Here is a 25,324-nt window from a genome sequence, read left to right as displayed (position 1 = left end):
TCTGATGGGTGCTACATTAACAGGTGTCTGATGGGTGCTACATTAACAGGTGTCTGATCATGATGGGTGCTACATTAACAGGTGTCTGATCATGATGGGTGCTACATTAACAGGTGTCTGATGGGTGCTACATTAACAGGTGTCTGATGGGTTCTACATTAACAGGTGTCTGATGGGTGCTACATTAACAGACTATATCTTTAATTAAGTGCACAGTTATATATATCATCTAATTAATAACTAACTTAACTTTGGTTTCAGTACTTCAAAACAAATGACTCTCTTGGAATTATGATTCAATGAACAGCCGGACATTTAAAATATTCATTGCCAATATTGCATGTTCCTAACATTTTTCTGAACCACATTTTCTTAGTTACAGCAAACCAATAATATATTTACTATGTAAAGAATACTACTATCTGAATAATAATTTAGTAATTGTGAGAACTGTAAAAGACAAGACAAAAACAATGTAATTTGCCAAGCCTTCAGGTACATGACATCAAATCACTTAACAAGTTTACTAAAAGTCATATCTCTCTGACACAAGTGTAAAATCTATTCATGAAAAGAAAGGCAAAAACTCAGAAATGCATTTTCCTACAAAACATTTCTGAATCAAACAGTTAGTTTTTTTGCTTCATTGACAAACTGTGTCTACAATCCTGGGTAGGACTTTTTGCCCCTTCTACCCCCTACACTGACAAACTGTGTTTACAATCCTGGGTAGGACTTTTGACCCCTTCAACCTCTACATTGACAAACTGTGTCTACAATCCTTGGTAGGACCTCTGACCCCTTCCACCCCCTACACTGACAAACTGTGTTTACAATCTTGGGTAGGACTTAATTCTGACCCTTTCAACCGGACGTACCCCCTACACTGACAAACTGTGTCTACAATCCTGGGTAGGACTTTTGACCCCTTCAACCTCTACATTTACAAACTGTGTCTACAATCCTGGGTAGGACTTCTGACCCTTTCAACCCCCTACATTGACAAACTGTGTCTACAATCCTGGGTAGGACTTTTGACCCCTTCCACCCTCTACATTGACAAACTGTGTCTACAATCCTGGGTAGGACTTTTGACCCCTTCCACCCCCTACACTGACAAACTGTGTTTACAATCCTGGGTAGGACTTAATTCTGACCCTTTCAACCCCCTACATTGACAAACTGTGTTTACAATCCTGGGTAGGACTTCTGACCCCTTCCACCCCCTGCAGTGACCAACTTAGTCTACAATCCTGGGTAGGACTTCTGACCCTTTCCACCCCTATATTGACCAACTGTATCTACAATTCTGGGTAGGACTTTTGACCTCATTCACCCCCTACATTGACCAACTGTGTCCACAATGCTGGGTAAGATTTTTGACCTCATCCACCCCCTACACTGGTCAGAAGTCCTTACCTAGTGAGGTTTGTGTAGACACAGTTGGTCCCTTCCACCCCTACACTTATATATGATATACTGGATTACATTTCTTGGACTAAGATACATCAGACCGAGACTACAAAGGATACACCAGGATAAGATGAACATATAACTGTATATATACAATGCCACACTTGTGTATGCTCTTATATGAACCTGTAGATTGATTATCTAAAGCTTATCATTGTAAACCGTCTCAGTCGAGCGGCCTTCCATTAAAATGATGTATAAACACTTACACACACAATATAAAGCTTGAAAAAATGCCAAGACATTATAAGTTTACCTTTATCCTACAAACCCTAAAACTGCCAAGTTAAGTAAAATGTTGGTTGTGTATAGGACGACTGGGCAGAGCATACAGTGCTTTGTATTCCAACCCCAATAAACAGCTGACAAAAACAGTAAGGTTTTCTGTTATAGTCACTATACCAGAGAGGCTGTCACATATTAAGTATATTTACATCTGATTGACATGCTTAAAAATATCAATGAGTCTACTACTATACAATTGAACACTATGTAACATTTCAGGGGTGTAGTGTTTATCGAGGTTTTATTGTCACCAACACATGGTTAGAGTTAGCAGAGATACAAATGTATGCTTAATTACAACACCACCAATTCTTCTTACATACATTGGCATCAAATTAAGAAAGAAAGGTAATTCACATATAGCCAACTAATATATGTCTGCAATTCATAAAAAATTTGTTTTGTACACAAACAAAAATTGAAAACTTAATTTGGGAGCTTTTGAAAACATCTGTTTCCTTTGACAAGCAAAGCGAGTACAATAGCCGAGAGTCGGAGTTCTGACCGCCAATATTAAGGGGCAGAATGGGTTAACATGTTACCTGTCCGTCTGCCTACCTACAGTATTAGAGTACATTTCGATGAAACGCTGTGCTACAAATTTGACAGATGACTTCACTAACTGAGCCTATTTTGGGTAGTGAGCCGATTCCAGCGGTCAGAACACCAACACTCGGCTATTGTACTCTTTGCTTGACAAAGGAAACAGATGTTTTCGAAATGTCGCAAATTAAGTTTTAAATTTCTGTTTGTGTACAAAACAAATTTGTTATATATCATTCATACCAAACTGATGAATCTTATTCCTAATATGTTTACAATACTTTGTTCTAGACAATCCTTATAGGACAAACATAGAAAGGGCAATATAACTCAATTAAATGTTTCTACAATTACAAATACCAAATTAAAGGGCACAACAATCTGTATTATGGCAAATTTGAAAGAATTCACTGAAGTATTTCATGCAACACCAATATCTAAAACAGATGGACAGACAGTTTTATACTATTTTATTATATCTATACCTGTAGGGTTATTAGAGCAGCAGTACCTATACACGTGGACCCCCCATAGGTGTGGGTCCTCGTACACATAATACCTGTAGGTTTGGACACGAGCCAGATTGTCATTTTTGATAGTCAATAATGTAGTGCAGTTTAACATGACTGTTTTCTGTAATGTCAGCACTTCCAGACAATCTACCATCAAAACCATCTGAGACCTCCATCCCCTAACTCCACATTGTTTGATTTAACAAAGACAAGCATTGATTTGGTTAAATGATTTTTATGTTTAATTGTTGATATGCAACCAAGTTCCTGAAATAAGCCTACCCTGGTACTTCCACTTGCTATGAGTTACCTGTATGTGGGCGACATACCTATTGTTTACCTGTCACCAAAGACAGGTGTATCATCGGTACTACTCATTAACTACCACACAGGTTTTTACGTTTGGTATCTACTACTCAGGCATAAAATAGGAAACATTTAATAAGTTACATTGTAAACTTTGTCCTCATTCTGAAGCCAGGTCATCAAACATGTCAGCTGTATTAAGTAAGGTGGGAGAGCAACCTTATGACAGGTTTATATTTATATCAGTAACTTGTACCAGTCTTAACAAGTGTAGATAAAAATAATATCAGACATAGCTAATAAACAACATGTCCCCTCTCATCCCCCACTTAAAATACTAGAACTTGTTTACTGATATTACAGTCCTTTATTGTGAGAAGCTTGTTAAAAAAATCCTCAAGAAACCGCTAGAGCGCTGACAAACTTTGGCTTTAAGTAGTACAAGTAGCACACTGAATGAATGTTTTGTGAATACATCTACCAGGTAGGTGTTTTTAGTTTTTTCTTCATGCTCGAAAATCACAATATCAGAACCAATCTTGTTCACATATTATATATTACATTGTACATATATTACAAACATTTGTCTTACCTTGACTAAGTTGTCTATTTCCTTGTCTCGTTCAGGTGTTTGTGCCATCTGTTTGAGTCGGCGGTACCTGTCCATTAGGTTGCTGTACTCCACATGCAGACGATTAACGGTGTCCTGAAACTGCTGATTTTTTTGTGGCTTGACAAGGTCATCGCCAGCCATTACACTAACCATTTTCTTTTTGGTATGATCTATGGCTCGACCTTCAACATCACTACTATCCAATGAAATATCACCATTCGATTGTGTACGGTTACTCTGAAAAGGCTGTCGTTCTGAAGATTTCTTTTGCCTATTCTCATCCACTTTTTCATGAATTTCATCAAATTTCATTCCAAGTCTAAATAATTCCCCTTCAAGCTCCTTTTCTTGGTCAAAATTCACATCACCTACATTGGCATTTGCACGTTTTAACACATTATAATCCTCTTTTGATTGGAGATAATCACGACGCAATTTTTCATGATCTGTCCGAATTTTTTCAAACACTTTTTCTTGTTCATCATGCGTCAATTGCTGTTCATCCAACAAAGTTTTGAAAGATTCCATCTGATAACAAACAATAGGAAAGCATTGTAATATCAACAAAAAACTGCATGTAATTATGCCCTCCTGTTTAATGCCTTCCTGTTTAACAACATGTCCTTATCTGTGTCACTGATCTAAAGCTGACTTATCCCTCAAGGCTCTACAGCATGGTATCAACTTTGGTTATGAGACGTCCTGATTGATTTGTTTAATGTTGATGAATGTTAATTTGAAAGACCCCTTTTCTAGTTTTTCCAGTCCTTCCCGACACCTTCAAAGCCATTTTAAACTTGTTGAAATGTGAAGTAAAATGTCACAAAATATCACTGTTAACAGCTTCACAAAGTACCTGATTCATGCTGATTCTCTGCTGTTAAAGGTTCAGGTAAGGTATTTATATAAAACCTCAATTCACAGCCTCAACAACATAGTTCAACAAGTATATCTACAGACTAACACATGTGTATGGTGTTGGTTTCTACCAGAAACATGCTCAGCATAAATGTTAATTCAGTCGATGTCTTTTCAATTCAAATCAACTCAATGTATCATCATTGTGAATTGAAGCAAATAATGATATGAATACAGATATAAATACAGTATTCTTCCAAATATTGAAATCCGATTATCGATTATAAAACTGCAAACATCAAAACAGCAATACAACAGTGAATGAGAAAATACCTAACAAAATGTCACACACACAAAAGAGGCCTGGAAAAGGATTGGTGACAGCATTTAACCTTTCATGGCATAAGTTTTCATAAGATGTCTCCATATTGTGTTTATAAGAGTATGTACGGTACCATATTGTGTTTATAAGAGTATGTACCTTACCATATTGTGTTTATAAGAGTATGTACGGTACCATATTGTGTTTATAAGAGTATGTACGGTACCATATTGTGTTTATAAGAGTATGTACAGTACCATATTGTGTTTATAAGAGTATGTACGGTACCATATTGTGTTTATAAGAGTATGTACGGTACCATATTGTGTTTATAAGAGTATGTACGGTACCATATTGTGTTTATAAGAGTATGTACGGTACCATATTGTGTTTATAAGAGTATGTACATGTACCATATTGTGTTTATAAGAGTATGTACCGTACCATATTGTGTTTATAAGAGTAAGTGTGGTACCATATTGTGTTTATAAGAGTATGTACGGTACCATATTGTGTTTATAAGAGTATTACGGTACCATATTGTGTTTATAAGAGTATTACCATACCATATTGTGTTTATAAGAGTATGTACGGTACCATATTGTGTTTATAAGAGTATGTACAGTACCATATTGTGTTTATAAGAGTATGTACAGTACCATATTGTGTTTATAAGAGTATTACCATACCATATTGTGTTTATAAGAGTAAGTGTGGTACCATATTGTGTTTATAAGAGTATGTACAGTACCATATTGTGTTTATAAGAGTATGTACCGTACCATATTGTGTTTATAAGAGTAAGTGTGGTACCATATTGTGTTTATAAGAGTAAGTGTGGTACCATATTGTGTTTATAAGAGTATATATGGTACCATATTGTGTTTATAAGAGTAAGTGTGGTACCATATTGTGTTTATAAGAGTATATATGGTACCATATTGTGTTTATAAGAGTAAGTGTGGTACCATATTGTGTTTATAAGAGTATATATGGTACCATATTGTGTTTATAAGAGTATATATGGTACCATATTGTGTTTATAAGAGTATGTACGGTACCATATTGTGTTTATAAGAGTAAGTGTGGTACCATATTGTGTTTATAAGAGTAAGTGTGGTACCATATTGTGTTTATAAGAGTATGTACGGTACCATATTGTGTATATAAGAGTATGTACGGTACCATATTGTGTTTATAAGAGTATGTACGGTACCATATTGTGTTTATAAGAGTATGTACATGTACCATATTGTGTTTATAAGAGTATGTACATGTACCATATTGTGTTTATAAGAGTATGTACATGTACCATATTGTGTTTATAAGAGTATGTACAGTACCATATTGTGTTTATAAGAGTATGTACCGTACCATATTGTGTTTATAAGAGTATGTACATGTACCATATTGTGTTTATAAGAGTATGTACAGTACCATATTGTGTTTATAAGAGTATGTACAGTACCATATTGTGTTTATAAGAGTATGTACATGTACCATATTGTGTTTATAAGAGTATGTACGGTACCATATTGTGTTTATAAGAGTATGTACGGTACCATATTGTGTTTATAAGAGTATGTACAGTACCATATTGTGTTTATAAGAGTATGTACCGTACCATATTGTGTTTATAAGAGTATGTACGGTACCATATTGTGTTTATAAGAGTATGTACGGTACCATATTGTGTTTATAAGAGTATGTACGGTACCATATTGTGTTTATAAGAGTATGTACATGTACCATATTGTGTTTATAAGAGTATGTACGGTACCATATTGTGTTTATAAGAGTATGTACGGTACCATATTGTGTTTATAAGAGTATGTACGGTACCATATTGTGTTTATAAGAGTAAGTGCGGTACCATATTGTGTTTATAAGAGTATGTACGGTACCATATTGTGTTTATAAGAGTATGTACGGTACCATATTGTGTTTATAAGAGTATGTACGGTACCATATTGGTTATAAGAGTAGGGTACCATATTGTGTTTATAAGAGTATGTACGGTACCATATTGTGTTTATAAGAGTAAGTGTGGTACCATATTGTGTTTATAAGAGTATGTACGGTACCATATTGTGTTTATAAGAGTATGTACGGTACCATATTGTGTTTATAAGAGTATGTACGGTACCATATTGTGTTTATAAGAGTAAGTGTGGTACCATATTGTGTTTATAAGAGTATGTACGGTACCATATTGTGTTTATAAGAGTATGTATGGTACACTTCTGAGAGACTGCCATATAGTCTACTATCTATAAGCTATGCAAGTGTCAGGAACGTACACCTCTAAGAGACTCCCATCCATACTACTGTCTATAAGCTATACAAGTATATAGTGAAACAAAATTCCAAAGTACACTGTATTTCAGGAATTGTTTTGATTTGTTGATTGTTGATTATTGATAATCGAAAAAAAAAAAACTGGTTTCTCACTCGAGACAGGGCAGCAGTTGAAGATTCTATTTTTCCATTATTTATAATTACTGTATGTTATACACCTACCCTGTCATCAAGGCCATTGGCCTGAAAGGTAAGACCAAGCCTAACACTTTCTGCTCCATTTTCCGACGATAGCGCCATGTTACGTGCCTCCCTCTCCGCGTTACCATTGGTAAGTGCAGACTCGGACTGCGATCTGAACTTGTTCTTTGATCCTTGTCCTTGGTCATTGTAAGAGTCAGCAGCGGTACTATCTGAAACAACAAGTGGACTTTCTCATTATCTTATCTAACTAAAGTCTCGCTGAAACAACAAGTGGACTTTCTCATTACCTTATCTAACTAAAGTCTCGCTGAAACAACAAGTGGACTTTCTCATTACCTTATCTAACTAAAGTCTCGCTGAAACAACAAGTGGACTTTCTCATTATCTTATCTAACTAAAGTCTAAGACCTTAAACAGGTTATAAGGTACATATTTACAAATCTTATTTCAGCTGATGAAGCAGAGGTTGATTAATAAATCTTGCCCACTATTTGACCATTTACTGGTATATCATTCAATCTATCTAGTTGGCCAGTAAGATTTCCTTATTCACCAATTCTCACAATATTTGCCAACAGTCACATGTTCACTATGATATTTTCCTGATATTAACCAGTAGAAACAGTGGAGAACCCATTTATTGTACATTTAACAGAAACAGATCGAACGATTGCTTCTAGGTCAGGAGTCCGTTTACAGGGGATAGGTACCTTCTACCTGGAAAATCTTCATTTAAAGGCAAACACCTAAGGCCTTTAAAATCTTCCAAACCATACACCTTTAGAAGTGAGCATCAGTAAACAGACATAGGTATATGGGTACAGGAGAAATTAAATTCTTTATCATGACCTTTTGTACAAGATCAGAGTTGTTTAATGAAAAAGATCAACTGACTTTAAAAGGAACACATCATGGCCAAGTGACCAGGAAATCTTTCAGAAACAAAAATTATTTAGCCGTCTATAAACAGGAACTTGAAAGTAGTCAGTACCTTCACTTTTAAAAGTCAAATATTTTAAATATTTGACAGACAAAATTCTAACTCTAATTGGACTTTTTTTCAATTCTGTTTTCAGAAGAAAATATTGCTTGTATACTTTGGTGACCTGCTGTATGTGGTATTTAAAGATCAAAACTGCTGCATGTGCTATTTAAAGATCAAAATTAAAATATGCCTGGTATTTTGAAGTGTGTTCCACTAGTGTGATAGGTACAAAACCAACATACAAAACATTTCACCATCAGGGTGTTCCACTAGTCTGACGGGTACAAAAACATACAAAACATTTCACCATCAGGGTGTTCCACTAGTCAGACGGGTACAAAACATACAAAACATTTCACCATCAGGGTGTTCCACTAGTCTGATGGGTACAAAAACATACAAAACATTTCACCATCAGGGTGTTCCACTAGTCTGATGGGTACAAAACAAACATACAAAACATTTCACCATCAGGGTGTTCCACTAGTCTGATGGGTACAAAAACATACAAAACATTTCACCATCAGGGTGTTCCACTAGTGTGATAGGTACAAAACATACAAAACATTTCACCATCAGGGTGTTCCACTAGTCTGATGGGTACAAAAACATACAAAACATTTCACCATCAGGGTGTTCCACTAGTCAGATGGGTACAAAACAAACATACAAAACATTTCACCATCAGGGTGTTCCACTAGTCTGATGGGTACAAAAACATACAAAACATTTCACCATCAGGGTGTTCCACTAGTCTGACGGGTACAAAAACATACAAAACATTTCACCATCAGGGTGTTCCACTAGTCTGACGGGTACAAAAACATACAAAACATTTCACCATCAGGGTGTTCCACTAGTGTGATAGGTACAAAACATACAAAACATTTCAACATCAGGGTGTTCCACTAGTCAGACGGGTACAAAACATACAAAACATTTCACCATCAGGGTGTTCCACTAGTGTGATGGGTACAAACAAATACAAAACATTTCACCATCAGGGTGTTCCACTAGTGTGATGGGTACAAAACATACAAAACATTTCACCATCAGGGTGTTCCACTAGTCTGATGGGTACAAAACATACAAAACATTTCACCATCAGGGTGTTCCACTAGTGTGATGGGTACAAAACAAACATACAAAACATTTCACCATCAGGGTGTTCCACTAGTGTGATGGGTACAAACAAACATACAAAACATTTCACCATCAGGGTGTTCCACTAGTCTGATGGGTACAAAACAAACATACAAAACATTTCACCATCAGGGTGTTCCACTAGTCAGATGGGTACAAAACAAACATACAAAACATTTCACCATCAGGGTGTTCCACTAGTCTGATGGGTACAAACAAACATACAAAACATTTCACCATCAGGGTGTTGCACTAGTCTGATGGGTACAAAACAAACATACAAAACATTTCACCATCAGGGTGTTCCACTAGTCTGATGGGTACAAAACATACAAAACATTTCACCATCAGGGTGTTCCACTAGTCTGACGGGTACAAAACATACAAAACATTTCACCATCAGGGTGTTCCACTAGTGTGATGGGTACAAAACAAACATACAAAACATTTCACCATCAGGGTGTTCCACTAGTCTGATGGGTACAAAACAAACATACAAAACATTTCACCATCAGGGTGTTGCACTAGTCTGATGGGTACAAAACAAACATACAAAACATTTCACCATCAGGGTGTTCCACTAGTCTGATGGGTACAAAACATACAAAACATTTCACCATCAGGGTGTTCCACTAGTCTGACGGGTACAAAACATACAAAACATTTCACCATCAGGGTGTTCCACTAGTGTGATGGGTACAAAACAAACATACAAAACATTTCACCATCAGGGTGTTCCACTAGTCTGATGGGTACAAAACATACAAACAAAACATTTCACCATCAGGGTGTTCCACTAGTCTGATGGGTACAAAACAAACATACAAAACATTTCACCAACAGGGTGTTCCACTAGTCTGATGGGTACAAAACATACAAAACATTTCACCATCAGGGTGTTCCACTAGTCTGATGGGTACAAAACATACAAAACATTTCACCACCAGGGTGTTCCACTAGTCTGACGGGTACAAAACATACAAAACATTTCACCATCAGGGTGTTCCACTAGTCTGATGGGTACAAAACATACAAAACATTTCACCACCAGGGTGTTCCACTAGTCTGACGGGTACAAAACATACAAAACATTTCACCATCAGGGTGTTCCACTAGTCTGATGGGTACAAAAAATATACAAAACATTTCACCATCAGGGTGTTCCACTAGTGTGACAGGTACAAAAACATACAAAACATTTCACCATCAGGGTGTTCCACTAGTCTGACCGGTACAAAACATACAAAACATTTCACCATCAGGGTGTTCCACTAGTCTGACGGGTACAAAACATACAAAACATTTCACCATCAGGGTGTTCCACTAGTCTGACCGGTACAAAACATACAAAACATTTCACCATCAGGGTGTTCCACTAGTCTGATGGGTACAAACAAACATACAAAACATTTCACCATCAGGGTGTTTACTAGTGTGATGGGTACAAACAAATACAAAACATTTCACCATCAGGGTGTTCCACTAGTCTGATGGGTACAAAACATACAAAACATTTCACCATCAGGGTGTTCCACTAGTCTGATGGGTACAAAACATACAAAACATTTCACCATCAGGGTGTTCCACTAGTCTGATGGGTACAAAACATACAAAACATTTCACCATCAGGGTGTTCCACTAGTCTGATGGGTACAAAACATACAAAACATTTCACCATCAGGGTGTTCCACTAGTCTGACGGGTACAAAACATACAAAACATTTCACCATCAGGGTGTTCCACTAGTCTGACGGGTACAAAACATACAAAACATTTCACCATCAGGGTGTTCCACTAGTGTGATGGGTACAAAAACATACAATACATTTCATTTGTTTGTTTGTTTTAATTTGTTTTTTTTTAAATACATACCATTGAAAATGCTGACAAAATAAATCTATTATTATCATCAGTTCTATCCTGAACAAAGAGTTCAACCCTGATTTGTGGTTATGTAATCTTCAGACAGGAAATCACAGCTGGATTACATACCAACACCGGTCATAAACCATAAATACAACCACCTATATTTTATATTACTGATATTGTTATACATGATACATATTACCGATATCATTTAGCATGATATATATTATTGATATCGCTAAACATGATATAATTATATTACCGATATCATTAAGCATGATATGTATGTTATTGATATCGTTATACATGATATATATTACCGATATCGCTTAACATGATATATATTACTGATATCATTAAGCATGATATAAAAATATATTACTGATATCGCTAAACATGATATATATTACAAATATCATTAAGCATGATATATATTACCAATATCGCTTAACATGATATATATTACTGATATCATTAAGCATGATATAAAAATATATTACTGATATCGCTAAACATGATATATATTACCGATATCATTAAGCATGATATATGTTATTGATATCATTATACATGATATATATTACTGATATCGCTAAACATGATATATAAAACAGATTCATGAAGATTATATGAAAATAAGAATATAAATGCATTCATCAACAAAATTGATGTATGACTAATAAACAAAGATTTTGTATGAGATTATCAGAAGTACTTATTTCCCTATAGTTGTTTAATACCCGTTTATTCCTGTGTGTGATTTACTTATATATAGTTATTATCCGTAAATATAACTACTAATCTGCTGTTCTACTCGTAACTGATTATAAATCACTGTACAGATTAAATACAGTCAATATATGACTATATGCCTTTACTAAAATCAAAATGTCATTTTTAAACAGATCATAGGAGTCCAGATTATACCTTATTTGGCCTGTAATAATTTCTTTTTTTTAAATGTAGCCAATTTCATTGATTGAATTTAAATACATGACTGATTATGAAAATTTCTTTTCAAGATATATGATTAAAAGTATTTCTGAAACATGAGCCCTCTCTCCTGTATTAATGTTCCACGTCAGCCTTTAGGTACATGTATTGTGTATTTAAAAAATGTATACAATTGAATTTTATTTTGGAGATTATAAATGAAGTCCTAATACCCGATCAGACTTGATATATAGACCACTTGTCTATTTTCTATATAGGAAATTTTAATGAGATGCATCAGATATGGAAGAAAGACGAAATTCTAAAACCAAAGAATGTTTCAAACAATTTATGATCAACGTCTTTAATTAAACTTTTAAAGCAGTTGTACGTACATTACTGCTTCAGCTACATATTTTCAGGTGAAATTACAAAAAGGACTCAAAAGTTGGAGTCTTCTGCCATTAGCTCTAGATCTGATGATTCCCTACAGTGGAGTTCTGTATTTCTGAACATTAAATCAATATCTAATATTTCATTTTTTTTTATATTTCAAATTAAAATAAGCTCCTTTTTATTTCAACATCTGCCCCTTATGTCTGTCAACCTTCATGAAACATGATTCCTTGTTTCTCCAATTATAATTTGAACTTTATGAAATACAATTCCCTGCCTGCCCCCAATAATGATCCTATTTTTTTGTAATACAGTTCCTTGTTTGCCCAAACATGATTTGACCTTCATGAAACACGATTCCCTGGTTAACCCCAAATGTTAAACAATTGATTCTAATAAAGGTTAAGGAACCAAAGAAATATGATTACCTACAATAAGGGTATGTGTACCACTCCAGTTGTTTGTTTTTGATAAGAGGAAATCTAATCACATACAATACAACAACAAATTAAAAAAAACAAATCATAATGAAAATAATCTGATAAACTTTCTGAGATTCATCATATTGTCTATAACACCTAAATACAACAGTGTACTGCCCTCCTACAGATCATTATCTATCATCATATTGTCTATAACACCTAAATACAACAGTGTACTGCCCTCCTACAGATCATTACCTATCATCATATTGTCTATAACAGTGTACTGCCCTCCTACAGATCATTACCTATCTAAGTCGTAAAACATTCCTTATTTGGGTATTCTAAGCAATACTCTTTGTACTTTGTTTTAATAAATTAGTGTATAACAGGTGTAATTTCTGTAAAAAGTGTAAAGATCACATTTGGGGGCTCAAATTTGTAACAGATCATGTTATAACCCACCAGAGTTTGAAACAGATAATTAATCCATATAGCTAGCCAGAGAAAATCTAGTGTAAAACAATATATTCCACCAGTAATTTTAGATTGTATTACAGGAGGAAATGAATTAATATGTTACACACAAAAACAACTGTAAACACATCTAAGAAATGTATTGTTTACAATATGATACACAGTGTCAAGAAATTAACATTAAAGATCAAATTCAAATATTGCAATAAACGGTTAGAAATTAACAAACAAATCAAATTACATCTCATGTACATGTCCAATATCCTATCAAACATCGTAACGAAGGACAGTACCACCATCCACAAACATAACATCACACATTATAACGACGGACAGTACCACCACCCACAAACACATCTCATGTCTAACATCACACATTATAACGATGGACAGTACCACCATCCACAAACATATAACATCACACATCGTAACGAAGGACAGTACCACCATCCACAAACATATAACATCACACATCGTAACGAAGGACAGTACCACCACCCACAAACACATCTCACGTCTAACATCACACATTATAACGAAGGACAGTACCACCACCCACAAACACATCTCACGTCTAACATCACACATTATAACGATGGACAGTACCACCATCCACAAACACATCTCACGTCTAACATCAAACATCGTAACGAAGGACAGTACCACCATCCACAAACACATCTCATGTCTAACATCAAACATCGTAACGAAGGACAGTACCACCATCCACAAACACATCTCATGTCTAACATCAAACATCGTAACGAAGGACAGTACCACCATCCACAAACACATCTCATGTCTAACATCAAACATCGTAACGAAGGACAGTACCACCATCCACAAACACATCTCACGTCTAACATCACACATTATAACGACGGACAGTACCACCACCCACAAACACATCTCACGTCTAACATCACGCATTATAACGACGGACAGTACCACCATCCACAAACATAACATCACACATTATAACGACGGACAGTACCACCATCCACAAACACATCTCATGTCTAACATCAAACATCGTAACGAAGGACAGTACCACCATCCACAAACACATCTCATATCTAACATCAAACATCGTAACGAAGGACAGTACCACCATCCACAAACACATCTCACGTCTAACATCAAACATTATAACGATGGACAGTACCACCATCCACAAACACATCTCATGTCTAACATCAAACATCGTAACGAAGGACAGTACCACCATCCACAAACACATCTCATGTCTAACATCACACATTATAACGACGGACAGTACCACCATCCAACCACCATCCACAAACACATTTCATGTCTAACGTCACGCATTATAACGACGGACAGTACCACCATCCACAAACATAACATCACACATTATAACGACGGACAGTACCACCATCCACAAACACATCTCACATCTAACATCACACATTATAACGATGGACAGTACCGTGACCATCCACAAACACATCTCACATCTAACATCACACATTATAACGACGGACAGTACCACCATCCACAAACACATCTCATGTCTAACATCACACATTATAACGACGGACAGTACCACCATCCACACATAACATCACACATTATAACGATGGACAGTACCACCATCCACAAACATAACATCACACATTATAACGACGGACAGTACCACCATCCACAAACACATTTCATGTCTAACATCACACATTATAACGATGGACAGTACCACCATCCACAAACATAACATCACACATTATAACGACGGACAGTACCACCATCCACAAACACATCTCATGTCTAACATCACACATCATAACGACGGACAGTACCGACACTCACAAACACATCTCACGTCTAACATCACACATTATAACGACGGACAGTACCGACACCCACAAACACATCTCACGTCTAACATCACACATTATAACGACGGACAGTACCGACACCCACAAACACATCTCATGTCTAACATCACACATCGTAACGATGGACAGTACCACCATCCACAAACACAGTCATTACTTACCTGGACATGGCAACGTCCTTCTCGCTATAGGCGATAAAGGATTTATTCAAAAATTCAAACTTAATTGTTCCGATTAGTAAATTGTAAAATTTGTGTTTTATTTTGTCAAAATGACTTTTAAAACAATAATTCTTTTGAATGTATTAATTATACAATGGATAAAGGATATGAGAGAATTACAATGATTGATACCTTAGAATGATGAAGTGTATGTTAAGTATGATGGTATTCTACTTTACACTGGCATCATGGTCATATTAATATTTTATAAAAACTATATGTACAAAGGAGTTTCAGGAGCGTTCTTTTGAGAATTTAATGACCTAACATTGGATCAGACGTGGTCATTTTAAACTCTCCAACCCAGGTAATGAGTACTTTATACATGGAAAGGTAGCCCTGAAGTGGGCCGTTGGACAGGTGGACATTTAAGCGGCTTGTCATGTTTGTATGTGACATGGGGATGTCCCTCAGATTATGCCTCGCCCATATTTGACCGTCAATACATATATGGTCATCATATATATACCGAAACTCTTGATTCAATATCAAAACATGCCCAATACATTTATCTTACACCAACAAAGCAACACCAGTCCGCACAACCTGTGATAGTAAGGGCACTGATAGTAAGGTACGTACATAGTCCAAGGGATAGACATTACAAAATTACATACCTTCTTCTAAGGAAACTTCCAAAATATCGTACAAATCAGCTGAGGAGATTATAGCACTTTGCATGTGGGCACATCTGAGATATTTTTCACCTTTGTGCTTTCCATCAGTGTTTTAAGTTTTACTGACACTGAGGAGTTATTGTCCCATTCCTGTATAATACTCCGACCATTTAAACACCTTTCTATGAATGTCCACACATGTTATTGTTGTTGTTGTTATACAGCTATTGCGTCCGATCTAAGATGCCAAGGACTGATGAATATTTCATAAAGAGGCCATTCAAGGGTGGGCAAATACCTTTAACATCGGCCAGGCTCATATAACATGACTGAATAGATTGTGTACATTACATGAAAAGACACAGAGAAAGCTATTCAACCTTTTTCACAAATCATGTTTCAAAATATATATCACATAAAGCAGAACACATGCTTTATCACATTTATAATCATTTAAATTTGAATGGGGTTTAATGGGTCAGTGGGCTTGGTTTGTGCTCTGGCTGAAATCTATGTCTAGGAGCAGCTTAATAGGTGATAATGTGTTTGGATTCTTAAAACTCAGATATCTGGAATTTAGATATTGATTAGGGATCACGATATTTGGAGAATCACAACTCAAACCTCAAGTCAAGAAATATTGATTCAAATCACACACAAAAATAACAGGAATAAGAAGATTAGAATAAAAACAATCTGACAATGTGTACCACTGAGTCTTTCAAGGAAAAATCAATTAATTCAGAACTGTATAATGGTACCTTATTGATAATTATAGAGGTTTAGCAGCTTTTGTATCTATGTATTCAATTATCAATTTGGACTATTTCAAGAACACCTTTCAAACTTTTTTTCATCAACAGACGACATATATTGTTTGAGGTTACAGCAGGTAAAGTGATCCAATGGATGCATCAAACAATTAAATAGATGTAGAAATAATCTTCCAAGTTACTACACATTTTTTCCCATTATTGCACTATTTTATTTATATTTTAGTATAAAGCACATGACAATGTGTCAATAAATACCTCCCTTGACATTATCTATCACAGAACAATGACCTCCCCTGAAAATATCCTGTGACAGAACAGTTACCTCCCCTGAAAATATCCTGCGACAGAACAGCTACCTCCCCTGAAAATATCCTGTGACAGAACTGTTACCTCCCCTGAAAATATCCTGTGACAGAACTGTAACCTCCCTTGAAAATATCCTGTGACAGAACAGTTACCTCCCCTGAAAATATCCTGCGACAGAACAGTTACCTCCCCTGAAAATATCCTGTGACAGAACTGTAACCTCCCCTGAAAATATCCTGTGACAGAACAGTTACCTCCCCAGAAAATATCCTGTGACAGAATAATTACCTCCCCTGAAAATATCCTGTGATAGAACAATTACCTCCCCTGAAAACTTTTGTCTTGATTCCAAAATTTACATGTATAAATTACCACTAATGATAATGAACATATTTTGTGGAATATTTGTGAATTTTCAAGATTTTAGTTCTAAACTTATTTGGTAAGTTGACCATTCCATAGTTGTGAGCCCAATCAGTGCTAGCTCAGCTGGCGTTTCCTCTGTTTCCAATACGAGACATTCAATATTCATACTATCTGTTAAAATGTCTTCATGTCAGGTATTGGGGCCAGAAGAAATCAGTCTGGATCTATGCCTACTAAATACATTGAATGTTCCTATATATAAAACTTAATATTTGACAGTCAATAAATACAAAACTACATGTATAAGCAGAAATTTCCTGCTATAGAAGTACTGCATATTATACTGTTTATAATCATAAGGCAGTACATTTGGTATTTGTACGTAGGTTGTCGTTACGTTTTTCCGTTTCAGTATTGACGATCACATTAACTGCCTAGCTAGAGATTGACGGCACATTCCATAGAGATCAATACACCATACATATGTTAATGAATTTAAAAGCAAACAAAGATATATTCAGTTGAATTTGGGACAGATTTTTACCTGTCACACCTAAAAGCTGTACCTGTATAACTGTTCTAATGAGCTTAACTCCCTAATCTAGACAATAAAAACACCTAAAGCATCATTCAAAATTTTGTACAACCTTTGTCAAATAATGAACATAGCTGGAATTTATACAAACTGAGGTAAAATTTGAACTGAATGACTACAAAAATATTTTCTTTTATTTAAATTCCAACTAACAAGACTTACGACACCTGTGGTCAGGTGAGATAGGGTGAGGCTGGCGAGTCCAGACATGCATGGGTCCCAGGTAATTCCAACCTATAATTCTAGCCTATAAATCCATTTACAGATATTAGGGTGATCTGGTGTTTATGACCTAAAGTGCAGCTTGGCACACACAGACAAATTTATCCCCAACCAAACTATTCACACTGCTATTTGTATAACATGTTTGGAACATTAAATATCTTCAATGTTGTGAAGAATGGTTTAACAAACTATTAACAAAACTGGTCCAGAAATAAAATCTAACTCCTCTTTAACATGAATGTGACTACTGGGTCAACTTAACATCTAAATGCTTTATAACAGAATCAAATATTTTAAAAATTTTGAAATGTGACACGAAATATTTATGACTTTCCACACAGTGATTAAAAATGTTAATAAGTTGAATATCAGATCAAATATATTCTTTTCCCAAAACATCAACCATAAATGTGAAGACTTGTGAGATTCACAGAGAGCTGTATTTTATGACTAATATCAATAGCATCTTTTCATACTGCATGCAACTTTGATTATCAACATTTACTAGAACAGTTGCCTTTTATGATAGGTTAATGTGTAGTAATAAATGAGTAGTATTGTATGACGGGTATATAAGGAGAGGTCTGTCTATTCCTTCATCCATGAGAAGTCAACAACACCTACCACAGGAAACTGTCCCTTGACAGGGATGTCCACCCTCTTATACATAGCAGCCTAAATAACCACCAAAGTTTCCACCCTCCTATACATAGCAGCCTAAATAACCACCAAAGTTTACACACTCCTATACATAGCAGCCTAAATAACCACCAAAGTTTACACACTCCTATACATAGCAGCCTAAATAACCACCAAAGTTTACACACTCCTATACATAGCAGCCTAAATAACCACCAAAGTTTACACACTCCTATACATAGCAGCCTAAATAACCACCAAAGTGTACACACTCCTATACATAGCAGCCTAAATAACCACCAAAGTTTCCACCCTCCTATACATAGCAGCCTAAATAACCACCAAAGTTTACACACTCCTATACATAGCAGCCTAAATAACCACCAAAGTTTCCACCCTCCTATACATAGCAGCCTAAATAACCACCAAAGTGTACACCCTCCTATACATAGCAGCCTAAATAACCACCAAAGTTTACACACTCCTATACATAGCAGCCTAAATAACCACCAAAGTTTCCACCCTCCTATACATAGCAGCCTAAATAACCACCAAAGTTTCCACCCTCCTATACATAGCAGCCTAAATAACCACCAAAGTTTCCACCCTCCTATACATAGCAGCCTAAATAACCACCAAAGTGTACACCCTCCTATACATAGCAGCCTAAATAACCACCAAAGTTTCCACCCCTAACCCAAGCTATGTCCAGGATAAGTACATATTCCTATATTAATGTATAGAACCTGAATTCCAACAACAAATGTCTGTTGATAATGAATCTGATATTGAATTACTCTGGTACTGATGGTGCAATAAAGATCAATCTGGCATGGAATTTGTAATGACCAAAAATTTTTCTTTGCTTTCAAAATGTCATCTTCTGAAGACTTGTATTGTGTAATTCAGAAATGAAGAAACATGCAATTTCTCTGTTAGAAATATCAGCTTTTTCTAGAATGTATTCATTGTTTAAATACATTAGATCTCCATTAATAACATGATGACAAGATAAATTAATAGATGATATGTCATAATTACTAGAGAAATGTTTCAGTACTTACCAACTGACATTGGACTGGCATATCCCAGGGAGCCCTGGAAGGGAGACGGTGACTTGACCCCACGATTGAGTTGCATGACCTGTGGTTGCTGCAGTGACTGAAGTGACCCTGTGGTGGCCTGACTTGGGGTCGGTGAGTTTGAGTGCAATGTGACCCGTGCCCCCAGGCGTAACTGGTCAATGGTAAGCTCAGCACTGGCATACTTAGATAACAGTTTATCATAGTCCTTTTGAAGTTGCTGAACAAGCTCTGTCGCCTGTTTTCTTTTATGGAATTCCTGATTTAATTTTGATGAGAGCTCATTTTTCGATTTGTCAGAGGTAGAATTTTGGGCCTCACTTTCATGTTCTTCCAACTGTACTCGTGACAGGTCCGATACAGACATGTGTTTGGGTTTAACAGGACCAGTTTTGGCAGCAATGTTGGTGGTGCTCTTGCTTTTGACCCGATAAGACTGACTAACTTCATTAGAATTGGGTTTTGGTAGCAGACGTTTTGGCATTTTGTCTGGAGTCGACTTTTCTGCAGATCTGACAGGTTGAAGTTCCGAGTCATGGAAGAAGCTTTCCTGTGACCTGGCTTTTGACAGCGATGGGTTGTCTTCTCTGGAAGTATTATGTGATGACCTTTGCCTTGACCTTGCTGACAATGTTTCTGATGCTGCTGACCTCTGACTGGCAGAAGAATCTGGTCTTGTGATTTCTGATTGGCTAGTGTTACGCGGGGTCAGTGACCCAGGTCGAGCCTCATAGTGAGACTCAGAGAACACTCCCGTGGATACAGGTGTTAGAGAACCATCTCTGCTGGTACGAGAAGCATATGAATGGTTACTTAAAAAAGAATCATTATGATCAAATGATCTTTCCTCACGAGACTTTGGGCGTCTAGGCAACTGATTACTCTCTTTAGAATGGTTGCTCATGAACGAATCATTATGATCAAATGATCTATCACTACTTCGAGAATTAGGTCTCCTTAGTAACTGACCTTTTTTGTCATGCAGTGTGTTAGAATGACTCCCATCATGACTCTGACGACTGCCCGACCTACTGCCAAAACTTGGTGTCAGCATAGATGGGGTATCTCTCTCCGAACCATAGGCACGTCGTTTGGCTGGCTTAGGAGCATCTGATATTCTACTAGTTATATCAAATATCTCATCATCATCTCCGGTACGGTGAGATTCCTCAAAGTCTATGCTTTCAGCATCTCTTACTCCAAAATCTAGCTCCTGGTCTGGATCACTTACTCTCTCATTGTAATACTTTAATGCTTCCTCTGGTGATATCTCAGGAAAAGATCGACTACTTATTGTCCGGGCTGAACTTGCTGTGTTCGGCCGTGTATGTGTTTGACGTTCTTCAGGTGGTTCGTATTCCTCACGGTTGTCTCCCCTATCACCATGAAACCCTCCAATGCCTGGACTTCTGATTGGAGTTTTCTTCAAAAAGTTATCAAGAGAGTTGTTCTCTTCTGGAGAATAATCAATATCTTCTCTTGATACATGATCTTCTAATATTTCAAATTCATCAAGAGAAGCCAAAGGTTCAGCGAGTTCTGCACCATCAATTAAAACACCTAGTTCCTCCAACTGTTTATAGTAATCAGAATCAAACAATTCCTTATTTCCAGAGTCTGTTGTACTTTTGAAATTATCATTTGTATCATCAAATGTCAAAGAATGTTCAAAGCTGCTTCTGCTGCTGAGCCCACTCTGAAGGTCACTGTGGTGTTTTCCAGCTGGTGAGGGGATATTACCATTATCATAACCTATGTCTCTGTCAAAACTGTTTCTAAATGCATCCCCCTCAAAACTGAGGTCATCTTTGGAGGCTTCAAGGTCACTGATGTTCACACGACTGTCCTCTAAAGCCTCATAGCTGGGGTAAGACTGAAGGTCAAACTGACGGATAGTGGAGGTGCTGCCACCTGACTGTTTGTCTCCCCCTAGTCCCGAGTCTGTCCAGTGGGTAGTAGAACTCCGAGAGGTGTACTTGCTCTGAGCATCAAAATCATCTCTTACAATTCCATCGTCGTCAATAAGTATACCTCCAGCTAAAATGAATAAAAAAATTCTTTTAGAAAATAAGCGAACAATATCTTCAAGGACTTCTTGTGTCACTGAATGTTTAAGCACACTAACAAAACATATTTTTGTTCTGTTGATATCAATCATTAATCTTTCATTTAATTTTCTTTCAAAGCATAATAAAACTCTGTCTTCAGACATGACATGAAATTTGAAATCCTGTTAATTTTTATAAACACGGCTATATGAGATTCCTATACCACCAATAGGCCTCTCTAACTCTAACCTTTGTAGCAAACAACATTACAAGGTTTGTATAAGGGCATAGTTTAACACAGACTTAGTGTATAGTTCATATTTCTACTCGTATAACACAAGGACACATTCCTCAAGAAGAAATATTGATATCATTTGGAGAATTTATGCTACTTGAAACCACCGAAAGTTGTAAAAAAATCATATATTTTTATTTTTTGTTTGCTTTGGTCTGGCTTGATAAAGTTGAATTAGCATTAGCTACATCAAGTAATTGTCATACAAATTTAACAAAGCAATGCAGTTATGTCAGCACATGTAATGCTTGGTAAAGTAAGACAGTCAATGTGAGCCGATGGTCGATGATCATTATAACGCTTCACTACTCCTCGTTGGGCATGACTATACCTCTAAGTTTAGCTCCACAACATAGCCTACCAGGTAGGTTATAAAACCGTCATGGCTGTCAACAGATTGCTATATAGTCAACCATATTAATTATTGATAACTAAAACAGAAGTATATTTTTAAAAAAAAGTGGATGTAGCTCATCCGAGGAGGAAAACCCATCGTTCCATCTCCATGGTGATGTGATGCAGGCAACTGCTGCAATCATCAACTCATAATACAGAACAGCCCATGACTTTAACAAATGTAAATAATTAAAATGTCTCTCAACCAAACATTTGGATGTGTGATGATGACAATAATGTGGCTTCTCTACAGAGAAACAGATATTCATTTGTTATGTGGGCAGCTTGTATAGGTTAACATAAAATACATTTATAGTAGAAATATAAATGTGACCCATCACTGATAAATCTCATCTGAACTTTAACCATTATGTCAATTGCATTACAGATATCAGAACCCCAGTTATACCAAGTGTTGGATTGAATATAGACCAAATATCTAGGTAAATCTCATCATGTTGTACAACCCGCTGGGTTAATAGAAAATCTATATCGGCAGGTGTAGGGCTTGAGGTTGACATCTACTCTATATATGTATTTATATATAATACAACTGGAAATTCAATTTTCTGATTACTGTATATAGCATCCCTGTGATGTGGTAGACATTACGTACAACTTAGTAACAAGCTCTGCTCAAATAGTGTAAATAATTATATCATATAGCGCTAATAGGGTAATTATTTAGTTGTAAAATTCAAATTACTGCAAAGTAAATGTGAATTTGATGATTTTATAGCAAGATCTCAATACATTTCTAGCTCTAAATTAATCTACAATCAAGAAACTTGAGTATAACTTTTGTAAACAAACAACGGAGGCCACCTATAAAATCTGAGGATAACAAATTCTCGATACATTATATCGTATTTACCCTGAAATTGTACGGTCTAAATGTAGCCCACGGAATTTCTAAGAACCTGAACACCTAAAACTAGCAATCTCAGTTTTAGTGTTAAAGAACGGGAGACCTGACCACTATAATCTTTTACCATTGCAGATATTGAGGTGATTTATCCTGGTTGAATCTAAAGTCATTAACTTGTATGAACTGTACATTAATCTAGATTGAACACTCAATGATTCAATGGAACACCAGTTTGGGCCTAATCACAAAATAATTGATAATGCAAGAAAGAGAAAATAGCAATATAAGTGTTTAACAATGTGAAAACACAAGGATATGTCATCATGGCTAGGAAGTGAAAGTACCTGTATGACGGCTCATCATACCTAGCTAACATTGTGGGAGAGAGATTATGAAATTTGTATTTTGGTCTCTTCACCAGCCATCACCTATTACATCTACAGTCTGAACAGCAACATCACAGAAAACAAATCACAGCATTAGGAACAACGGAAACCCTTTTACCTACCTTTACAATGACATTTGCACTACCTTGTTATCTTACCTGTTCAGGTAGGTTTCTAACTTTGATGAGTTACCATTACAAGTGCCTCCAACATTATAAAGCCTACAAACGATTTCCTTCCAGCTTTATGGCATCTTAATATTATGTACAAAATGATAACTCGGAGTGGTTTACATCCAAGGTAAGGTAAGTCCCCTTCTAACAGATGTCAACACAGTCGTAGGGCATATGGAGTGATAAATTTTGGATGACATTTCACCAATACTGTACATCAGGGGTATCAAAGGATAAGGTACTCGACTAAACTGGTCGCCAACCATTCTATACTTCCATAATAATTAAATTTGCAAATGAAAATCTTGAATATGAAGCAGATAGTATCTCATTTCCAGCTCTAGTAAATATGAAGTGCCAATAAAGTTAATACAGTATATACTACCTGTAGACATTTGGTGTATAGATTTCAATTGTTGTTTATAAACAGCCAAATTCAATTCATTTATTGGTTTGGAAAGGTTTTCACATAATTTTTGGCCCAATAAAGTTGTGCTGTCACTGAATTCATGGATAATGTATATAAAAGTACTTTTAAAAAAAGTCTGACAGATAAGTTAATAGATTTTGATAATTGCTGATTGATTTCTGCCAAATATTGGTAGTACATGCATACACCAATGTTGTATGGGTACACACCAGACTATAAACTCAGTTGGTTTTTTGGGGGGATGGGGGATTTCTATGGTATATGTGAATAAGAAAACGTTTCTAGTTTTCAGTATACAATACACAGTTAGCATTGACAATGTAGAGAGGTACACAGCAACATTATCAAAGACAAAACACTGTATATAAGCTATATAACAGTTCTATAAATGTTTTCATAAAAACTGTCC

At 36.1% G+C, this 25,324-nt stretch overlaps 1 protein-coding gene across 1 annotated transcript in view; it reads right to left on the bottom strand.

The window, feature by feature from the left end:
* LOC117340908 overlaps positions 1 to 25,324 on the bottom strand; it is a 60,275-nt gene that overhangs the window by 22,128 nt on the left and 12,823 nt on the right. The window contains exons 3-5 of the mRNA XM_033902694.1: positions 20,302 to 22,356; positions 7,433 to 7,623; positions 3,712 to 4,260 (exon numbers count right to left, since the gene is read on the bottom strand). Of these exons, the coding sequence (XP_033758585.1) occupies positions 3,712 to 4,260; positions 7,433 to 7,623; positions 20,302 to 22,356 (2,795 nt within the window). The remainder of the gene's footprint in view (positions 1 to 3,711; positions 4,261 to 7,432; positions 7,624 to 20,301; positions 22,357 to 25,324) is intronic.

This window comes from Pecten maximus, chromosome 2 (assembly GCF_902652985.1).
Source record: "Pecten maximus chromosome 2, xPecMax1.1, whole genome shotgun sequence".
NCBI lineage: Eukaryota > Metazoa > Mollusca > Bivalvia > Pectinida > Pectinidae > Pecten > Pecten maximus.
Note: the sequence above shows the minus strand (reverse complement) of the source record. Positions and strands in the feature narration are given on the sequence as shown.